General features: G+C 35.9%; 1 protein-coding gene across 1 annotated transcript; it reads left to right on the plus strand.

Moving 5' to 3' along the window:
* The first annotated feature begins 12,462 nt into the window (after nucleotides 1–12,462).
* LOC132633639 (calcium-binding protein KRP1-like) lies at nucleotides 12,463–13,034 on the plus strand. The gene has a single exon (XM_060350170.1). It carries the CDS (start codon nucleotides 12,512–12,514, stop codon nucleotides 12,857–12,859), a length of 348 nt encoding a protein of 115 aa, XP_060206153.1. The 5' UTR covers nucleotides 12,463–12,511; the 3' UTR covers nucleotides 12,860–13,034.
* Nucleotides 13,035–23,737: the final 10,703 nt, after the last annotated feature.

Here is a 23,737-nt window from a genome sequence, read left to right on the forward strand (position 1 = left end):
AAATAAGGCATTCAAGTAAATGATTGTAATAGCGGGATAGTACTACCCATGTAATCAAGAGGGTTTAATTGGAGAGATGAGAGGGTCTCCCCAAAACTCATAAAGGAGCCTAAACCTCAAATGTTCATCCAAAAGCTAACCCCCAAACTAAACCGTAGTTTCTACTATTTGTAATAGTGGATAAACTAACCTAAGCTGCAAGAAATTGCTTTGCCTAGCCAATTGGCTATTTTAAATGTAGCCAGCCCTTTTCTTTAAATCTCCACCTTAGTATGTTGTAGTCTTTCTATGTTTTATTCATTGATCTTCTGAAGTCTTAATAGCACTTTGGATCTAGTTGGCGATCTTCATACCCATGATGGCTAATCCGTATCCCATCAATCGATGTCTTAGATTTTGCATGTTTTGAGCAGAGTGTGCATGATAACTTATCCATCAACAGGGGCGGTCTAGAGGGGAGGAAGGAGGTTCTTCGCCGGAAAATCTCATTCCATATGTACAAGGTCAAAAAAAAGATTGTAGATAATTAATGAAATCTCCTTGGTGAAAATGTTGTCTTCGCCATTGGCCACCAACACTCGGCACAAATTTCATTCCCATAATATTCTGATAGAACAATCCTGAAATGGTGAAAACTGCAAATTGTTTCTAAAATCTTACTCGAAATTGGACATAACTCCTAAAATTAGTTAAAACCGACTCTTGATCGAATATGAGTAAATGCACATTACACAACAACATACCCAACAATGTGGGGTCTGAGGAGGGTAAAGTATACGTAGACCTTGCCGCTATCTTGGGGTGTAGGGAGGCTGTTTCCGAAAGACCCTCGGCTCAAGAGAAAACATGGAAAAAAGGTCAGTTAGGGACAAACAATTCAAAGCAATATGAAAATGAAAATAATGAAAGCGAGAAAGCCATAAATGCACATTATTCATCAGTATAGATTTCATAATAATGTTAAATCAAAATTGCATGTAACGGGACCTAGAAAATGCAGAAGTAATTATTCATTTACTGTGGCATACTCAAGTTTTATGGAGTATAGATATGATGTTATGTGAAGAAGATATTGAACAGTGGCATGGCAAAATTTTGCACGATTTAAAACTTGATATTGAAAGAGAGAGGAAGCTGCACTGAAATTTCCTTTTGTCAAGGAGAATGATGAAACTAAAATCAAAAACTGTTTTCCCCGTGGGAAGCAACAAAAATAATGTCTCGTCCCTTCAATTTTAACTGCCCAACACGGCAACTCCTTTTAACTTTACATAATGCTACTTATAATTTTGTGTTGTCTTGAGGTTTAAGGAAACACCCAGGAATATTCATGTACTTGCCTGTTTTCACTTTACATTGTGCACAATATGATAAAAATACTTGGATATTAGTGTCTTTTTCCAACCTCAAAAATAAGTTATAATTTTGTGTTGTCTTGAGGTTTAAGGAAACACCCAGGCATATTCATGTACTCTCCTATTTTCACAGTACAGTGTACAGAATAAATTAAAATACTTGGATATTTTTGTCTTTTTGTAACCTTACAAATAAGTGACAGAGCTGATCAACCCCCAAAAGTTATAATGTTGTGCTAGCAAATAGAATCACAAAAGGTTATAAAATACAAATAAAAGCCAGTAGAGTGTCACATGATGCACTAATAATCTTGGAAGTCCAAAAGATTGTGATCAACATTCAATCAAATCACATATGAAAAATTTGGGTTAAAAAAAAAAATATTGCTCCTCTTTTCTCTCTTGCACCTACAATTTATGTAATATTACTATTTTCATTATTAGTCCGTTCTAGAAAGAATGACTCGTTTATTTATTTAAAACAATTTTACTTTAAATTTCTTATTTGACGCTTATTAGAAAGTTTTTATAGCCACATGTTATGTCATGAGAGTAATAATATAGGCATTCCAACCAAAGACAGACAAAGACGGATTGCGACTTAACGTGCTGAAAGGAAAACATTCAGTACATTTCCTTCGCGTCCTTTTATTCTTCTAACTAATAGACAGTAAAAATAGACCCCCATGGTTCTGCCTTTTTCCGGACCCGCCATATAGCGGGAGCTTAGTGCGTCGGGTTGTCTTTTTTATATTTTATTTCCGTATTTCTAGTTTAACTCTATATATCTAAAAGACACTCAAGAAACAAAATTTTGAATTATATAGTGTTTATGTATAGAGAAAATAAATTGTCACATTTTCACTATGGTGTGACCGCGTGGCCTTAAAAAGTGTTAATAGAATAAAGGAAAGTTGTGAAAGTTGTGTCGACAAGAGAGTCGCACATAACCTATCTTAAATAACTTTGCATGATTATATATTAAGAGTAATATTGTAGTAATGAACTTGGTAAAGAGCTTCTTAACGTACAATAGCTTGAAATATGAAAAAGAACAACAACAACAACATATCTAGTGTAATCTCACAAGTGGTCTAGGGAGGGTAGAGTGTACGCAGACCTTATCTCTATTTTGGCAGGTAGAGAGGTTGTTTTCGATAGACCCTTGGCTCAAATAACACAGAAGCAACATCAGAATAACAAGAAAACGAACGCAGAAAGGACAACAAGTAGCAACAGAAAACTAAGAATAAAAGATATGCGAATGGTAAAATAAAAATACAAGAAAATGACGGAAATGAAATGTGAAAAATAGTATAGTAATAATTAGCTGGTAAGGTGTCAAATCAAATTTGAAACAACATAAATGACTATTAATTATATTAGTTCAAATTGTTAGAGGTAAAAAGTTATCATTTAAGGAATTAAAGAGATTAACTTTTTTTTCAGCAGTCGTGGCTTAGCTAAGAAAGATGAACAAGTTAACATAGAGATTGAATTCTACTTCCTGGTCTCAACCCCCAATTAAAATTGATTGTACTCTTATTTTTAGGTTGTTCCAAGTTAAAAAAGGAAAACTTATTAAATATATATATAAATATTCTACGATATGCATGTGAGACAACTTGTGTCCAAAAAGTTCTAAGTAGTTCTTTTTTATCCACTTATGTTTAAGTACAATATTTTTCTTTTCAGATTTTCAATTTACAATATTTTTCTTTTCAGATTTTCAATTTGCCCAAAAATATAAATAGACATCTAATACTGGTATGGAAGAAGCAGAAAGTACAACCTTAAATAGAATAATGTGTTGGGCTAAAACAGCCCAAAGATACTCTTAACATGATGTGATATTGACCGTTTTGGGTCAAGCCCACACTATTTTCCCCAAAAGGCCTCACATCATTCAAATAGACAATCAATACAGCCAAATACAACCACAAGCTCTGATACCATTTGTTGGGCTAAAACGGCCCAAAGATACTATTAACATGATGTGATATTGCCCGCTTTGGGCCAAGCCCGCACGGTTTTCCCAAAAGGCCTCATATCATTAAGAGTATCCAACACATTACAAGTAGCTTCTTTTTCTTTTCAGCTACCAATGTGATACTTTATTCGCACACCCAACAATCTCCCCCTCGAACTAAGTTCCACACGACTCATTACAGGTCAGAGATTCAATGTGTCAATATGCCACCCACATCGTCAAAGTATTTAGGGTCATCGACGCCCAAAGGTTGTGGATGCATCTTCAAAGCTATGGGTAAATGTCGTAAACAACCCATAGACGACCAAAGGCACTAAGCTGGGCCCCACGCCACACTCCGTCATCTTCATACTCGTCCCGCCAAACCATTGGCTCTGATACCAGTTAGGAGAAAACGGCTCAAAGATACTCTTAACATGATGTGATATACGCACGGTTTTCCCCAAAAGGTCTCACATCATTCAAATAGACAATCAATACAGCCAAATACAACCACAAGCTCTGATACCCCTTTGTTGGGAAGAAACAAGCAAATACCAAATTGCACGACAAGGTAACAACAGAAGAAATATCCAAGTCAAAACTTCTAACACTATTTGAACCAAGAGAAGACAATAAACACTAGCACAAATGAAAATCCGGGAAGCAACTATACCAACAATAAAATAGCAAAGCAAGCAAAAATAAATCAATGCAAGAGACACCAAATTTACGTGGTAAAACCCCTTCAAGGCGAAGAGGAAACATCCACGGGACCTATGGCCCACAAAATCTCCACTGATAACCAACAAGATTTACAACATTGTTCTCCAAATGGCTACAACATCGACACCAAACATGAGGCAACATTACATAAAAGATAGCACCAAAACTAGTGAAGAAAGGAGAGAAATCATCCCCAAAAATGAGCCACTGTTCGTACTCAAAAACTGGAGCTGCTCAATCCAAGAACCATATGTTGAGAACCTTCAGCACGATCCAATGGTTAACGAATTAGAAAACATAATTTAAAGCGGATTGTTGGAGCTGATTTTCACTGGTGCTAAAATCACCTCTTCTCTCTCAATTTTTCTCTCTATATGGCTGCTATGAATTCACTCTTGTGTATATGTAAAATAAAACCTAAGTTGATTCTATATATAGAGTGTATTTTAGGGCAAAATTAGGCTAGTCCGAATTAGATTGTGTTTTATTAATCGAAATCCACATAGGAAGGGAAAATCCAAAAACCCAACAATTCCACGTGGCTCATGTAACGACCCGTTTAGTTATTATAGTTTTTTGACCCATTTAATCTTGTTGACCCTTCCCCAAGTCCTGTTACTATGATCTATGACTTAATGAAGTCATTGGGTTGGTTTCCGCAAGGTTTGAGTGTAAATTGAGTCATTGATGGAGAAGCTAGTTAAGTTAACGAGTTAGAGTTGACCACGGTCAACGCCAGGTTAGGATGATCCCGTGACAATGTTTTGGAAGTTCCAACATGTTAATATGATAATTTTAAACTTGTCTACAAGTTTTGGTGAGGTTCTGAAGAGTTTTAGACGGGTTTGGGTTTTGTCGCGCTTGTATTCGATGTTTTCGTCGTAGGTCTGTGAATAGAAATGGATCCGGATTGCTCAAACAACCTTTATTTTGAGTGAGGTTTGAACCTTTAGATCCATATCGTAATTATGAAGCCATAGCAAAAAAATCGTCGCGTTTGGCCTCCGTATGAGGGAGTTATGCCCGTTTTAGTGCGGACTATTCCAGCAGGTCTGTTGTAGCGACCAAGAGGCCGCTATAGCGGTATGGTGACCGCTGCCAGCGACAGACGGGGGGCAGAATACCCTATTTTTATATTTTAACTCCAAACCATTATCCACAAGTCCCCAAAGTCAGTTTTCAAGAGAGAAAGAGGCAAACTTCATTCCATTCTTTGGTGGAAGCATCTTGGAGGGTAAGTCCCCATCTTTATTTGTTCCTTTTCCTTTCTTCTTCAAGTTCCATGATTATTTTAAGGTCCATCAATGGTGGGTGAAAATCCTAGAACCCTAGAATTAGTAAACCCTTAAATAATCTGTGGGTTGTTGATTTTGTTGTTGATTAATCATCTAGGAATATAGATTATCACCTTCTAGGAAGGGAATTTGATTTCTTATGGTTGAAATTGCATGTTGAGACATAGGGTTCTAATAAAAATGGAAATTTTATCCTAAAATCTATTTGGAAGGGTAAATTTATTAGAAACCCAAGGATTGAAGGTTAATGATTGTAGAGATAGAAGTTACGATAAATTCGCCATTAAAGAATGGTTTCATCCATTGAAGAAGGTAGAAGTAAATGGGTCTTCTTCCCCAAATTGTTGTTCTTGTTTAAATACATGGTTTTTTGCCTACTTAGCATCATATTGTTAGACTTTGACTGTTATGAGGCGCTTCAAAAATAGAAGACTCGTGTGGAGTAGTTCGTGGCTCCTGTTCTGCATTCCAGGTAGGTTATGGCTTACTTTAGTTAGACTTTGATTAGCGAAACGTATGTATTGTGTAGAATTGACGGGAGAAAGCATGATTAGGTCTCCGGACATAGTGTTTTGGTTGGATATGACATAGTGTTTTGGTTGGATATTAGCTAGGTTGGTATGACTTCTGATTTTGTGGGCTCGTCGCCACTACTTTATGTATTGAAATGTGAGGTGTAGTTATATTCATACTGTGGCGATTCGGGATGGATCTCTATTAGGTTGATTGTTGTTGATAGTGGCTCGTTGCCCCGTTATTGTGATTAGACTTATTACCTAAATTGTCGTGTGGTACTCAATTCTCTCTTATTGTGACACATATCATCAAAGAAAGGAAGGATACTGAGATTAGACCTAACTTGTGATTTATATATTTATGATAGTACGCAGATAAACACTTGATGTATGATTTACTGTTGATGATAATATATAGAAAAATGGAGCATCTTGGTAATACAAGACTTAGTTGTGAGGCGTACTTGCTATATGTGGAAGTAAAGAGAGACATAGACTCTTATGTTGGTTGAGACGGTTTGTATGATTCATTTCATTGTTGAGTTGATCTAAGTCTTGATATGACTTGTGGCTTTGTGATGTGTACCTTCACTGTTGCTTTATTGGTTTGCATTGATTTACCATGTTTACAATCATTTATGCATTCATACACTCATACATGATGGAAATAGTTCGGAAGACTTGTGGCATGATGCCTTGTGTTTGACATTGATATTGCTAATTGTTCATAGTCCATACATACTAATGAACTGGAATACATTGAGACATACATTGTGATGTGAAATTACTGAAGAATTTAATATAATCTTCTTGTTGAATTTATGATACTATTTGATACATAGTACTTGATGAAATGATCATTGAGAGTGATGTGACAATGTTACTATACATACCTAAAGGCACAATTGTGACCTAGATTATGGGCTCGTGGTCCGAGGTTTGTTCCTAAAACGAGAGATACATTGATGTGGCCTGCGTCTGAGGTTCTTTCAGGAGCGGAGGTTTATGCTCGGGTCCGAGGAGTGAGTCCGGAACGAGTGGTACATGGACACCATGGGTCCCCTGCAGGTCATGACTACTGAGCAATGACATCAGTTAACATGTGTGTACAATGTGTATTTGGCCAGTGCATTGCACACCATCATATTTTGCATTGCACATCATTACATTTTATTTTGCATTATTATATGGCTCGTTTAGTTCTGATTTTGGTGTGGTTTGCTGAAACGACTATTGTGGTATTGATATGATCATTGACTGAGTTAAATTGTGGATTAGTGACTCTACCTAAGGAAGGAACTTGGACTTGTGATTATCAGGTGAGATTATTGAAACTTAACAGACTTGTGGGTTAGAAGTTTCATCTTAGGTTGTGACTCGGTTATGGGATATTCTGTGACTTGAATATGAGTATTAAGTGCCTATCTGTTTATCTTGTTGATTTTATGCTTATATATATACGTGAACTAATCTTAGTCGGCCTATGATGCTTACCAGTACATAGTGGTTGTACTGATACTACCTTGCTGCACCCTTTTTTAGTGCAGATTGTGTTCCAGAGATTTCATCCAGACTACATCTCTAGCTTGAAGCTAGTTTGCTCGATCAGATCCGAAGGTGAGCTTTTATCCATGCCATGCCACCTGAAGATCTCTCTCTCTCCAGATGTCTATTTTTATTCCAGACATTCTTTGTTATTATATTTGAGATATACTTCATTCTTTAGACATTGTTAGTTAGAGTCCTTGCACGATGACTTTCAGATTTTAGGGGTGTAATGGTTAGACTTCCGCGCTTACATTAATTATTATTTATGACTTGGTCAGACTATTTATTCATTCACATGTTCATTGATTGTTTAAGTATAAATTATTAAAGAAGTTGAAATTGGATAATGATTAATGGATTAATGGGTAAGGGTTCGCCTACTAGTGATAATACGGTAGGTGCTCGCACGATCAGTAATTAGGGTCGTGACAGCTCATTATCATATCAGACCAATGGTTTGGCGGGACCAATATGAGGATGATTTGAAACAAGCTCCTAGGCAATGGTACAAGAAGTTTGGTTCTTTTATGAGTCAACAGGGCTTCAAGAGACTTCTTCAGATCATTGAGTTTTTGTGCAAAAATTCTCTGATGGTGACTTTATCATTCTATTGCTTTATGTTGATGACATGCTTGTTGTTGGTAATATGCTTGCAGAATTCAGAAGTTGAAGCAAGAGTTGAATAAGTCTTTTGCTATGAAAGACTTGGGACCAGCAAGACAGATTCTTGGCATAGAAATTGTTCTCCAACAACCAGATTTTGTGGCCTGCAGTTCCAGTTTTCGAGTACGAACAGTAGCTCGTATTTGGGGGTGATTTCTCTCTTTTATTCACTAGTTTTGGTGCTATCTTTTATGTATTGTTATTTCGTGTTTGGTGTTGATGTTGTAGCCATTTGGAGTTGTAACTCTTGCTGATTATTAGTGGAGCTTTTGTGGGCCGGAGGTCCTGCGGATGTTTCCTCTTCACCTTGAAAGGGTTTTACCACGTAAATTTGGTGTCTTTTGCATTGATTAATTTTTGCTTGCTTTGCTATTTTATTGTTGGTATAGTTGCCACCCGGATTTCCATTTGTGCTGGTGTTTATTGTCTTCTCTTGGTTCAAATAGTGTGGAAAGTTTTGACTTGAGTATGTCTTCCGTTGTTACCTTGTCGTGCAATTTGATATTTACTTGTTTCTTCCAAACAAAGTTGTATCAGAGTTTGTAGTTATATTTGGTTTTGTATTGATTGTCTATTTGAAATTTTGAATGATGTGAGGTCTTTTGGGAAAAATCGTGCAGGCTTGGTCCAAAGCGGACAATATCACATCATGTTAACAGTATCTTTGGATCGTTTTAGACCAACATAATGGGTTAAGTTAGAAAGTTATAAAAAATCTTTTCCAAAATTCTATTTTCTTTATGTTAAGTGAATGATCTAAAAAGTCTGACGAGAGGTATAAGTTATTTGAAGAGATATGAATTAAAGGATAATTTACTCAAATTAAATAACCAATGATTAATGCTACTAAGATTATCTTTTTTAGTATGTCAAAATTTTAAAAGACATGTCCTGAACTAGAGGTAGTAGCAAACCATTTCGCTGACCTCTTGGAAAAAGTTCCTCTAAGAATTGGCGTGTTTTTAAGGCTCTTATTTATTTACACTTAATGCACTTGTTATTTTTCTTTCAAAGTAATTTACTTATTGGATCTTAATAGGTTTGAATCACGTAGATCTTGTACATGTCATTAGAATCACAAAGACATGTACAACCCTTTATCACTACTCTTTTTTTTCCATTACCATCGCCAACCTCCATTACCAGCCATCTCCACAAGCTACGTACACTACTAGCTAGCCATACCTACATTCATCAATCACTACCACCGAATCACCTCTACTACTTCTAGCCACAACCACCAATCACTCGCACGACCATCATTAATATTGTCAATCAACACCAGTACCACCAACCCTTTAATTTATTACTGGTCATCAGCACCAATCGCCTCTACAACCGCTCCCTTCGTTGCACAATCACCACTGCTAGTTACCTCTGTTACCACCTTATGTAAGAAAAATAGGAATACAGAATCGAAGAATAAAGACTTTGACATGATACCACTATCCTTAAAGAGATATTGCTTGTATATTCTCTAGGGGGATATAAACAATTCCCTTCCACATTCAACAAAGCCCTAGTATACTGCAGATTTTTCTTATGCTACTTCAAGAGTGTCATTATATTTATAAAAATTGAGAGATGACTTTTCAGAATAGTTATGTCCTTTCATAAACAGTTGTGACTGTTCCATTTAAGACCTCCTAATATTACAAACTAATTCAACACCTTAATACTATACAACCATCACCTCACCGTTAGCAACCATCACACATCCGTCACCTCTGGCCACCATCGTACAAACCACGACCGACAAACGTTGCATAACTACCATCACCAGAAATCCTTAATACAACCATGGCCACCACCAGCCATCACTCTACAAGTAGCAATGTTGACTATAACGGCTAGCTACCACCATTTATATTATACCAAGTTAAAGCTAGCTAGTGAATGAAGCTAGCTAAGTGGGTGTGAATAAGAAATGGAGGGAAAAAAAAATGGAGGCAAAATGAAATTTAAGGAAAGTTCCTTTTTTTTTTTTTTGAAGCTTTGTACCACATTGGTGGTGAAAAGAAAGAGTTGTGTGCTTATATATGAAAGCACCTCTTCTAGCTCTTAAAGAGTTGAGAAGAAGGACTCCCCTCACGCCTTCGTTGTCGCTTGGCTTTGGATTTGGCTTTGGTCAAATGATTTGATTGATAGATAATTTTTTTAGACTAAATTTATTTTATTCATTTTTGCATTTTTGATATTTTCCGCGCTAAAATTAGTTTAAAATAAATTCGCGAATTTTTTTTTCCAACAGACATTTCTATTTTCTAAAAAGGTATGGCCTTTTCCGAACAAACACCACACCTGTTTTGAACAGGTATTTTGTGGCTATAAATACAGAGGAAATGCCTCATTTTATGCATTCTGAAATTCTGAAAATACTCTCTACATTCTTTCTGCATTCTGCATATTTTTACAAACAAAAACTGAGTCAGTTTCATGTGTGATTTGTTGCCATCTTTGAGTTCGCGTGAAGTCAAAGGCGTTTGAGGTACCGCTACATCTTTGACAGGTTTATCCGTTTTATCCTCGGAGGAAGTAATCCTTAACCTCGGGTACTTGAGGGGATTAAATTCCTTAAGGACACACAGTGAATTATGTGGACTCGGATATTTAGTCTCTAGATATTTTTATCGTTTCTGGTTTATTGTTTTCGTCATTTTCTTTTCTCGTTTTATTGAGATATTGTTTCGTTGTTTGAATATTCTTTTACTAACGGCATTTGTGGTTTTGAGCACAGTCTGAATAACACACCATTCATATAAATCAACACATATGTTCTCTAATATGGATATAATATTTATTAATTTATTTGATTCTATATTTAACACTTTTAGAATAAAGACTAGTTATCCACAGTCAAATTCTGGCAAACAATTAAACAATCTTAATTATTCTATGTCCAGATCTAAATACATAATTTTAATATTCAGATATGCATTTAGATTCAAGCGTCTTAATTTTAATAGAAATAAACCGGACCTAGAGCTAATTGATTAAATTAAAATTTAATCCTAGGTGCAAATTTCAATAGAGTTAATTACACCCCATATCAAGTAGAGTACTAATGCTACCAAAATTAACCCACATTTTAAAACCTTTCAAAAAATGACCCACTCCATTCCCTCCCCTCTCTCTTCTTCGCTTCACCGGCATCCCCACGACGCCGCCACCGGCGGTCGGTACCATCAGAAAATATAGAGACAGAGGTCGTCGCCCTCCCTGTACTTGCGCCGCCGCCGTCACAAGGTCACTAGAGATCTCAGATCTGAGACTTTCCGGTAAATACGAATTGAGATCTAGCTCAGGTAGGTCACTAGAAAGGATAGATCTGAAGCTTTCTAGCCCCGGTGATTCATTATGAACATCTGAAACTATTTGCTGAATAGAAAATATACGTGATCACACGCAACATTAAGTTCCTTTTGGATTTCTTTATCCCCATTTTCAATTTTGTTTTCCTTATTCCAACTTCGGATTGTTAACCGACTTTTCTGTAACTCTTGCTAGATATTATTTTTGCTTAAAATTTTGCTTATGAAATTAGAGGATAAGATAGTAAGCTGCATTTTTTCTGTTATGACATCTATCTCCGGTATATCGCCGGAGAGGATAGATTTGAAGTTTTCAATTGCATAATATAGTATATGGGTGTATGTGAGTGTATCCATAATATTGTATATGGAAGTACATGGGTGTATATGGGTGCTTAATATTGTATATGAGTGTATCCATAATATTGTATATGGGTATATACGGGTGTATATGAGTGCATAATATTGTATATGGGTGCATAATATTGTATATGAGTGTATCCATAATATTTTATATGGGTGTATAATATTGTATATGGTGTATATAGGTATATGGGTTATTATATTGTATAATATTGTATTTGGGTTAAAACTTTGCAATGTAAATTTTGGGCCATTTTTTTATAATGTAAGTGAGCAAATTGTATATTTATGAAATTTTCCCATTTCAATAACTAGTTATAAGATGTTGCAAATCAGCCATCATTTAAGAAGAAATTTAAAAAAAAATTGCAATAACGAACAAATTAGGAACATAATTATATTGATTCAGATTTAGGGTTGGATATACCGAAATAGCCAGAAGTTGCCCTAGCCCTAGAAGCAATCATATGAATGACATCCCTTTATACATGTACGTACCCTAAAAAACACACATCGTTATCATTCAAATCCAAGAAATCAATAAAAAGTACAGGTTTTCCCGTAAATCTCACTAAAAACCAGCTCCTTTTTCACTAGTGTGTGCTTTTCAAATGATTCCCCATGCAGCTTCCAGGAAGGAGAATCTTACAAGCCAACAATTTTACAACCCCCACAAATTACATTTTTCTATAAATACACACACACATCAACCCCACCCTTACTTTTTAACTTACTCCGAAATCCATTCTTTCTTTAGTGGTAAAAAATGGCTCACGAAAACCCTTTTGGTTTCGACGATTATTTTCCTTCAATGATGCAGAGATTAGGCGCCGAAGGGTTCATGAGGGAACTTTGTAATGGATTCTGCTTGCTTATGGATGTAAGTATAGGGCTAATTACTTATGAGAGTTTGAAGAGGAACACTATGAATCTTGGTTTAAATGATTTAAGAGATGATGAGTTGATTTGCATGTTGGCTGAAGGAGATTTGGATGGTGATGGAGCTCTTAATCAGATGGAGTTTTGTATTCTCATGTTTAGATTGAGTCCAGGTTTAATAGATGGGTCTAAGCACTACATGGATGATTTGGGGCTTCTTGATTTCCAACCCTAGTTTAAGTTCCATGTTTCTCTATGTGTCTTATGGTGTAACTTGTACTAATATCATGAGAGATATCTTATGCCAAATAAATAATTCTCCATGTATATTTGTGTGCCTTATTGGAAGGAGTGATAATTAATTACTTATCATACTGCATCAGGTAATAACAGGTATTTAATTTCGACTATTATGATGTTTCTCTTGATCATCTTTTGTTTTCAGTAAAATAGTGAGCACAGCACCTTCCATCAACCATAGGGTCTATTCTACCCTTACCAAATTCATTCTATTGAAGCGTAAGTAAAAAGCTCCTTCTCATCTTACGTAAGACGGTAATCCTTCTTTCTAAGAGTCCTCAGGCTTGCTCCTTTAAATTACTCGTAGCGTAAACGAGCGTAGAGGAATGAACGGAGCATCTCTCGTAGCGCTAAGTAAGCAAGCTACCGCTCTGTGGGGTAAAAACCGAGAAGAATACTTCATTATTAATTGTAGACACGTAATTTTGACCCTCCCCGGGTGTTTCACCTTATAGTGTCAAAATATTTCTTTTAATTTTTTTTTCTTTTCTTGATGTGTCAATTTTATTCTATTCTATTTTTATTTTTAGTACGCTTATTTGCGATAATCAAAAGAAAAATATTTACTATTTCTAGAGTAAAAGTTTTGTATTTTAAAAAAGGAAATTAAAAAAAAAAGTTTCATTTTTTCTAGTATTTTTGTACACATGCACACATGATAACATTTCTACATTGGATACCTTTTTCTTTCGGATTGGGATCCTCTCCATTTCCCTTTTCTTTTCCCCAAGTTTTACATTAGATTAAAGACACATGACATGGGTTAGAATTAATGGCTAAGATTTAATTGACTAAAGCAAGGACCTAACCATAAGTTACATAATTAATAACTTATCCATAAATATATTAAAATTATTTTCTCTCTTCCTATTTACTTTTCCTACGCAGTAAAATATCTTTTCTCTTTTACCCGATTATTTTTCCCACTTAATTGTTTTCCCTACGCAGAAATAGACCCCATTATTCAATTGGTGATATTTTCCATTTTTTTCAATTACGATGCTTACTAATTCACATAATATAGACCCCATTATTCAATTGGTAATTGTATATTTCCGAAAGAGTTATCTATATTCCGGAAAGTATCACCATTAAAGAGTTGTCATAATTGGAAAAATGAAATATTAAAATAGGAAGAGAGAGAAAATATTTTAATATATTTATGGATAAGTTATTAAATATATAAATCATGGTTAGAGAGTCTTGCTTTAGTCAATTAAATCTTAGTCATTAATTATAATCCATGTCATGTGTCTCTAATCTAATATAGAACTTGGGGAAAATGGAGAAATGGGAAATGAAGAGGAGTCCAATTCTTTTCTTTCCCTACCCTACACTAGCACACATGCTAACATTTCTGCATAGAATTCCTCTTTCCTTCATACCCTAAACTAGCACACATGATAACATTTCTACATAGGATTCTTTTTCCCTTCTAATCCACTACACAAAAATATCCTAAAGGGACAATATTGAGCCTAATAAATATCTTTTTTTTTTGTTGGCTGCACCTAAGCAATATATGGATGATGTGAGGCTTATTTATTTCCAACCCTCGTGGGGCTTATTTATTTCCAACCCTCGTGGGGCTTATTTATTTCCAACTCTGGTTTTTTCTGTGTTTCTATATGTGTCTTAATGTTTTGATGTAACTTGTACCAATATCATGAGAGAGGCATATGAAATAAATAATTCTCCATGTATATCTACGTTGCCTTATTGGAAGGGGTGATAATTATCACAGTACATCAGGTACTTCTACTTCCTGTTGTTAATATTCTCTTATTTATGCTTTTTGTTACTTATTTACCTACAACATATTATCCAACCAAATCCACTTCTCTATAGATGCATTTCTATAAAGAATTCAGTTTGGATGGGTTCTTCCCAGTAGCGGATCCAGGATTTTCATTCAGGGTGTTCGGAAAAAAAAAAAAAACTAAATATACACTGTAATTTTTTGCCGAGGGTGTTCAAAAGTTATATATGCACATAAATACAGAAAATTTATCTTATATATACACTGTAATGTTTTGCCGAGGACCCTCACTTACACGTAGATCCGCCCCTGGTTCTTCCCCAGCTAACAAAGAAATCTTTGCAAAATTGTCACATATGAAATTGAGCAAGGTTTTGCAAAGAAATAGCCCACTTGTGCTGCAACTTCATCCTCACTTTACTGGAGCCTCTCTTTCTTGTTTAAAGCCTCCTTGCATCCACAGCCGGTTAGGTCACAGCAGTATCCATCTTGGTCATTTATTCAGTAAAATAGTGAAGGATATTCTATCAGTAATGGAAAAAAAATGATGTAAATCCATAACATGTTGTTCTGGTCGATTAATTGGTATACAAATTTAGGAATGAACAAAATGGGGTTCGAGCATTATTTGTAAAAACTAGAGTAATATACAAGGGGAAGAGATTAGGGGCAAGATCAATATAAGTATATATTTAATTTTATGAACCTAATTAATTTTTCATTAGGCTATATATGCTCATACTCGAGATTTTCTAGTGGGACACAAATGTACAATTCTATAGCACACTTCATTTGAAAACCCTGAATCCATGACGCATTTTTTACTGTTCGAAGTAATGATGAATATTGAATAATACCATAAGTTGGTCTTCGCAATGAATCTTTTCAAAATTTTAAATGTGAAAAAAACAAAAATCTGCTATAAGTTCATCTTCTAACACTACATCCAACTTTGAGATATAATGATTGTACGTAGTTGAAAATCACTTCATGTTAATCTATAGAAGTTCTTCATATATATTATAGTAGGTGACGTGAAGGAAAAGTGTAGCAGTGCATGCTCTTGTAGTTAAAATAATGTCAGTATATCGCTGAAGAACAAGGCATTCATACAGTACTGACAAACGAAAGCTTCTGTTTATTAAGCATCTTCTCACGTTTGTTTCAGAAAGCATGTTCTTGGAAAATTTATCAGGAAAGAATATTCATATCTGAATATTTCGCTTGCAGTTGAATAATGACAGTATATCACCAAGACACTTGGATAATATTGCCTCTATTTCATTTTTTGTGGCCTATTTGTTTTTCTAATTGATTTGTTCCGAAAAGAATGACCTTTTTATAAATTTGGAGATAACTATTAATGTAAACGTCTTATTTTATCTTTAATGACAAACTTTTATAGTCACTCAAATGTTATAATAGCATATTTAAGACCAAAAGTTTCAAAAAACTTGCAGTCACACAAGTGTTATATTAGAACATGTTTAAGACTATGAGTTTCAAAAGTTTTACTATTTCTTTTTTTAAACCCAATGAGTCAAATAGGTTCATACAAATTGAGACCAAGGAGTATTAGATATTTGTCATAGATTTTGAGGTTTGTCCTTAAAGTGTACAAGTTCATCTCACTGAATGTTAAAGGTGGCAACCGGTTCCAACCGGAACCGGTTATGGAACCGCTAGGAAACCGGCCGGTTCCGGTTCCGGTTTACCGGTTTTAAACCTCAAACCGGAACCGGTCCGGTTTGGAGTGGTTAAAATCTATTTTTTTTTTGTTTTTTGTATTATATATATATATATTATAGTATTTATTTGTATATTGTAGCTATATTTTCATATGTTATACAACTTTATAATTAAAGTTTAAATATTTACTGACTAACAGCCTAACAGCAAGTCAGCAATACAGAATAGTGTTTTTTGTATACATATATATGTATAACTTACATATACTTATATATATGTATAACTTATTATATATACTATACATATCTACTATATATACTTAATATATATGTACTATATACTTATATATATATGTATATATATGTACTATATACTATATATACTTATATATATGTATAACTTAATATATATACTATATATACATATCTACTATATATACTATATATACTTAATATATATATTATATACTATATATACTTATATATATGTACTATATACTATATATACTTACTTATATACTTTAGTTTTTTTTTTTTTTTAATTTTTTACCGGTTAAACCGGTTTAACCGGTCCGGTTCCGGTTTTACCGGTTTAACCGGTTCCGGTTTCCAAAATATTGAAACCGGACCGGTAAACCATTAAACGGTTAACCGGTTCTACCGGTTCCGGTTCCGGTTCCGGTTTAACCGGTCCGGTTACCGGTTAAAACCGGTAAGGCCAAACCGGTTGCCAGGCATACTGAATGTACAAACATGTGAGAATTGTTTATATATTAGTGGGACCTTGTTATGTTAAGCAAAATATGATATTTATCGACATGAGGATGGTTACTATGTTGTGAGGTTCCAACGCTTAGAGGATATTCAAAGTGTGTTGTACTCTGGGCCCCATACATTTAATAACAGACCAATCATCCTCAAATAATGGACTGCTGACTTTAACTTCACTTTGGATTTCTTTACTGAAATTCCACTATGGGTCAGCTTTCCTAAATTACCAATGAGCTGTTGGGGAGGGGATTCTTTAAGTAGAGTTGCTAGTGCAATTGGGAAACCAATATTTGCTAATGAATGCACTTCAAAACGTACTAGAATCTCATTTGCCAGTATCCTGATTGAAGTAAATGTCACCAAAGGATTGCCTGAAGTAAACCCTCAGGGGTTGGCCTGGTGGTAATTGGCTTGAGCCTTGGGGTGCTCCCTTTCAAGGTCTCAAGTTCGAAACCCACTGGGTGCAAACAATTTCTGAGGGCCATCGGACTGGGGTAAAACTCTGAATTACCCGTGGTGCACTTGCGGGAAACTCCTTGCCGAGGGCCTGTGCACTCCCGGGATTAGTCGGGGCTCAAAGAGATCCGGACACTCGGTGCTTAATCAAAAAAAAAAAAAAAAAAAGGATTGCCTGAAGTAGTTAAAGTCATGGATCCTAATGGAAGACAATTTTTACAAGAAGTGGAGTTTGATTGGAAGCCTGAGTATTGCCCATATTATATGAAGGTTGGACATGTTTGTCCTCCACCTAAACCAAATGCTCCTCCACCAGGTCTTGCACCTTCTGATGCCCCTCCTGTTGCTAAGGAGAAACCATTTATGCAGCCAAAGAAGAGAAGAAGGCCTCAGAAGCCCATTCAACAGTGGGTCTCTAAAGGACATGTGATGGAACAAGCAGTAGAAGCAGCACAACAAGAGGTGGTGACTGCCCCTAGGCCTAACAATCAATCTAAAGAAGTAGAAGTAGCCTCCACAGAGATTGCTCATGTTGTGGATAAAGGGAAATCACAAGCTCTTGATGGTGTGGTGGATGGGCTAAGCCTTGCAGAGTTCCCAATTTTAACACCCACTCCAACAAGAAATGGGTATGAAGTTTTAAATATAGGTGATGCTGTGATAGATAAAACTACTCCCACTAACAAAAGTGGGGCCTCAACTTCTCAATGAATTGGGTCATCTGCAATGTAAGGGGAGCAAATAAGTGGTACAAACAGAAGGAATTGAAGAAATATCTGCATACCAAGCATATTCAACTTGCAGATTTAGTAGAGACTAGAGTCAAGGAACATAAGGCCATAAAAATTATTCAAAATATAATACAAGGATGGCAAAGCTACAATAATTATCCCTTTGCTTTGAATGGAAGAATATGGGTACTGTGGGATGATAGAGCCTTAGAGGTTATACTAATCAAAGTTGTTGCTCAATATATTCATTGTCACATCAAAGATAGAAAGGGTGGAATAGAGTGTGTTTTTATTGTGGTGTATGGATTTAATACCCTTGAACAGATGAGATGTTTATGGGATGACATTCAAATCATGGCTCAGGGTGCCTCAATGCCATGGTTGATTGGAGGTGACTTTAATGTTGTCCTCTCTGCACAAGATAGAATTTATGGCAATCCTATCACAGCCTCAGAAACTAAAGACTTTGTTGAATGTGTCAATAATGTTGCCCTCACAGAACTGCCATGGAGAGGAGATTCTTACACTTGGACTAATAAACAAGCTGCTAATGATAGAATCTATAGTAGAATTGATAGACTGCTTGGAAATGATGAATGGATGTGGAAATAGGGACATATCACCACTGATTATGACTTGCCAAATGTCTCTAATCATTCACCTATGTTACTGCATTTATCACAAGTGCACTGGACTCCTAAGTTACCTTTTAAATTCTTTAACATTTAGGCAGAGCATGGAGATTATATGGATATTGTTGTACAAGGTTGGAACAAGAGGAAGCATGAGGGTAAAATGAAGCATGTACTTAAAGCACTTGAAGACTGCTTTCAAACAATTGAATAAGAATGAATTCATACATCTTACTCAGAAGGTAGAAGCACAAAGAGAAGAATTACAAAGGATCCAAACTGAAATGAGAACTGATCACTCAGATAGGCTGATACAAGAGGAGAAGAGGATACTGCTCCAGCTTGAAAAATGGTCCCTCATAGAAGAAAATGCAATGAGACAGAAAGCAAGAGTGAATTGGATCAAATTGGGGGATGCAAATACAAAGTACTTCTCAGCAGTCATGAAGGAGAAGCAACAAAGAAAGCAAATTCTAACACTTACTTCCCTTAGAGGTACCCTATTAGTAGAACCAGCAGAGATCCATCAGGAAATTATTCAGTTTTATAAAGGGCTCATGGGCTCAGCTACTAGTGTATTGCTTGCTGTCAATAGAATTGTAATAAAGCAAGGTCCTGGACTCACTCACCGTCAACAAAAGTTGCTATGTGAAGATATCTCTAAAGCAGAAATCCTGGATGCTCTCAAAAGTATTGGATCTGATAAAGCTCCTAGAGTAGATGGCTATAATGCAACCTTTTTTAAAACTGCTTTACCAGTGATCAAGAGTAACATAGTGGATGATGTCAAAGAATTCTTTAGTACTGGTAAGATGTACAAGCCAATTGATTGCACTGCTGTCACTTTGATTCCCAAGACTGCTAGTCCAAAAAATGTGAAAGAATATAGACCTATTGCATGTTGTACAGTGGTGTATAAGCTGATTTCTAAACTGTTAGCTGATAGATTACAGAAAGTCATTGCTTGTGTTATAAGTGAAGCCCAATCTGGATTCATTCCAGGGAGAAATTAAATTTCTGATAATATTATTTTAGCTCATGAACTGGTACAATCTTATAGTAGGAAGAATGTTTCTCCCAATTGTATGCTAAAAGTTGACCTACAAAAGGCTTATGACAGTGTGGAGTGAATTTATCTGAGACAGGTTATGGAATATTTGAATTTCCCTGAAAGGTTTATTGATTGGGTAATGGAATGTGTTCAAACAGTTAGCTATTCAATGGCATTAATGGAGAATATACAGAACCATTCCAGGCTGCTAGGGGACTTAGACAAGGAGATCCAATGTCCCCTTATCTATTTGCAATCTCAATGGAGTCCTTGAGTAGGTGTCTGAATGGGTTAAAGGGAAACAAACAATTCAAATACCATCCAAAATGTGCAAAGTTAGAGGTGACATATTTAAGTTATGCTAATGACCTACTAATGTTTGCAAGAGGAGATCTTAGGTCTGTTACTACTTTGAATGAGTGCTTTAATCAGTTCTCCTTGGCTTCTGGGCTGAAAGCAAATCTGGAGAAAAGTTGTGTTTATTTTGGAGGGGTCCAACATAAGGAAAAAGACATAATTTTACAAAAGTTGGGATTTGTAGCAAGGGAACTCCCTTTCAGATATTTAGGGATTCCTTTGGCTACTAAAAAACTCTGTTTGCTCCAATGGCAACCTCTCATAGATAAGATTGTGAAAAGGATCTCTTCATGGACATTTTAAAATTAATAATAAATAGGTTAAATCTCAAAGAAGATAAAAATTTACCAGCATCAGGTGTTTACGCCAAATTAACAAATTTAACTTTAAGAATTAAGAAATTAATGTGAGAATACATATAATTAAACCATAATTAAGTGATAAATATGTGTATGAAAGATAACTATCATGCATTTATTGATTTGATATAAATATCGGGTGCAGACAATAGGAGGTATTACAAGAAAATTGAAACAAGAGAGTTAAACGTATTCCCTCCATCCCAAAATAGTTGTCACGTTTTATTTTCAAGAGTTAATTTGACTCATCTTTGGATCTAAATTTGCTTAGATTAATTTAATATTTTAACATTAAATTTTAGCAAAAACTATACAAAAAGTATTACTCCTTAAATTACAGTCTTCTCATATGAATATGGTAAAAAGTGTTGGGCTAAACGGTCCAAAGATAGTCTTAACATGATATGATATTGTCCGCTTTGGGCTAAGCCCGCACGATTTTCTCCAAAAGGCCTCACATCATTAAGAGTATCCAACTCCTTATAAATAGCTCCTTTTTCTTTCCAGCTACCAGTGTGGTACTTTGTTCGCACACCCAAAAATATCCCCCTCGAACTAAGTTCCACATGGCTCATTACCATAACTCACGAGTCAGAGATTCAACATGTCTGTGTGCAACCTTCATTGTCAGAGTATATGTTACACCTCAGAAAAAAAAATTGAATACATGAAATAATTTTGCGGGTGAACAGTAGACGCGGGTGAACAGTAGACGCGGATGAACAGTGTCAGTGAACAGTAAAAATCAGAGACTAAAAAAACGAAAAAAAATCTGATTTTTTTTCATTTTCTACCCCTCTCTCTCACTCTAAACTCTCTCTAAACCCTCTCAAAATCTCCTAAAAAGATCTCTAAATCTTTCAAGTTGAATTCCTCCAAATCAAACCAAAATTTCATCTTAGGAAATTGGAAACTAGTTAAGAAAGGATTATAGTATTTGGTGCTTGATGTGTGGCTGATTATTGAAGCTTGGAGCTAGGATTTTAGTTGAGTTTTCTGGGCAATAAGGTATGTAATATAATCTATTCTTGTTAATTAAGTTATTCATGGGAGAATTCCCTAGTTTAAAGTGAAGGGAATTATGTTATGAAGTCATAGATTAGTTGGTTGATATGGTTGCCTTGAGGGTTGTTTTTTTATTGGAACTTTGAGAGATTTCTAGATGCTTATATTGCTATATGAAATTGTTGGTATTGTTGTTGTTGGTATTTTGATTGACGTTTGACTAAGTTGGAATTTCGAGGATTGTTAAGTTTACAGGGGAAATGCTGCCCAATTTTCTCTAGAATTTACGACGCGTCCTTATAATCTATTAACTAATGTTAACATGAATTCTCCCGTGAAGGTAACGACGTGACATTGGGGGAGAGCAAGTGAACGATAACATAGCTAAACGACAAAGGTATGTGAGGCTAGTCATTTCTTTCAAATGGCATGAATCCTATAACATAAGTTTTTTTCCTCTTCATGAGTTCCTATTTTCCGGAAAGCTAGAAGCCTAAGTCCATAAATGTCTATATAAGATAAGAGATATGATATGATGATGCCATATTGATAATGATGTTATTTATTGCTTACACTCACCTTATGTACTAATTCCTTCAAGGTGAGGCAGAATGTCAATAATTGCTCCATAATGAAATCGGGGGATCACGACCTTACGTCACCCCGATAGAGTATAGTTGATCTTGAGTCTTATGCATGTACTATGATAAGCATATTATTACAAGTATTTTTTATGAGCATGTCATGATCATATTACACCGCGCCTAGTTGGCCGGGCAGTCACCGCCAAGGCGGGCAGCTATACGGATACACCATGACCTTTTGGCATGGGCAGACACCACTAGTGGGCGGCATGAGATGGTACCCCGGACGCGGGAGTCCTGGACGCGGGCTAATGTTATTGATTATTACACCGTTCCGATATGGACGGGCAGCTTGCATATTATGCATATATGAAATTATGATGAGTATGAGTAAGACAGCATGCATTACTTCTTTTATGATTGTCATTCAGATTTAGATGTTTCATATTGATGTTCACATTATATTAACACTGTCTTTCTTTATTATTTATGCCTCTCATACTCAGTACAATGTTCGTACTGACGTCCGTTTTCTTTGGACGCTGTGTTCATGCCCACAGGTAGACAGGGAGGTGAGCTTGGTCCAGACCCTTAGTAGCTGTCAGCTGATTGAGAGCACTCCATTGTCCGGAGGTGCTTATGATTCTTCTTTTGGTATATATGCATATTTTGGGCACGACGGAGTCTTGTGCCGTCTATATGTTTAGTATGTCAGTAGAGGCTCGTAGATACGCAGTGTGGGTCAGATGGTCTCACAAGATGTTATTATTATGTATATATTATTTTGATGACCGAGAGGCAAATGTATATAAGTATTTATGTTTCTATATAAAATATGATTTTCCTACAATTTGTGTATAAAATTGGTAAAAGGGCATTAAATGAGTAAGATGAGTATTAGAATGAGTGGTGCTCGGTGGCTAGCCCCGGGTACCCGTCACGGCCCCTAGCTGGGTCGTGACAGTATATACGGTCACCGAAGCCCAAAGGCTATGAATGCGTCTTCAAAGCTACGGGTAAAGGTCGTAAACCGGCCTATAGACAGGCAAAGACACTAAGCCGAGCCACACGCCACACTCCGCCATTTTCATACTCATCCCGCCAAACCACTGGCTCTTATACCAGTTGTTGGGCTAAAAAGGTCCAAAGATACTTTTAACATGATGTGATATTTTCCGCTTTGGGCCAAGCCTGTACGGTTTCCTCAAAAGGCCTCATATCATTAAGAGTATCAAACTTCTTATAAGTAGCTCCTTTTTCTTTTCAGCTACCAATGCAGTACTTTGTTCTCACACCAACAATGTTGTTGGGCTAAAACGGCCCAAAGATACTCTTAATATGATGTGATATTGCCCGCTTTGGGCCAAGCCCTCACGGTTTTCCTCAAAAGGCCTCACATCATTAAGAGTATCCAACTCCT

The sequence above is a fragment of the Lycium barbarum genome, chromosome 3 (genome assembly GCF_019175385.1).
Source record: "Lycium barbarum isolate Lr01 chromosome 3, ASM1917538v2, whole genome shotgun sequence".
Lineage (NCBI taxonomy): Eukaryota > Viridiplantae > Streptophyta > Magnoliopsida > Solanales > Solanaceae > Lycium > Lycium barbarum.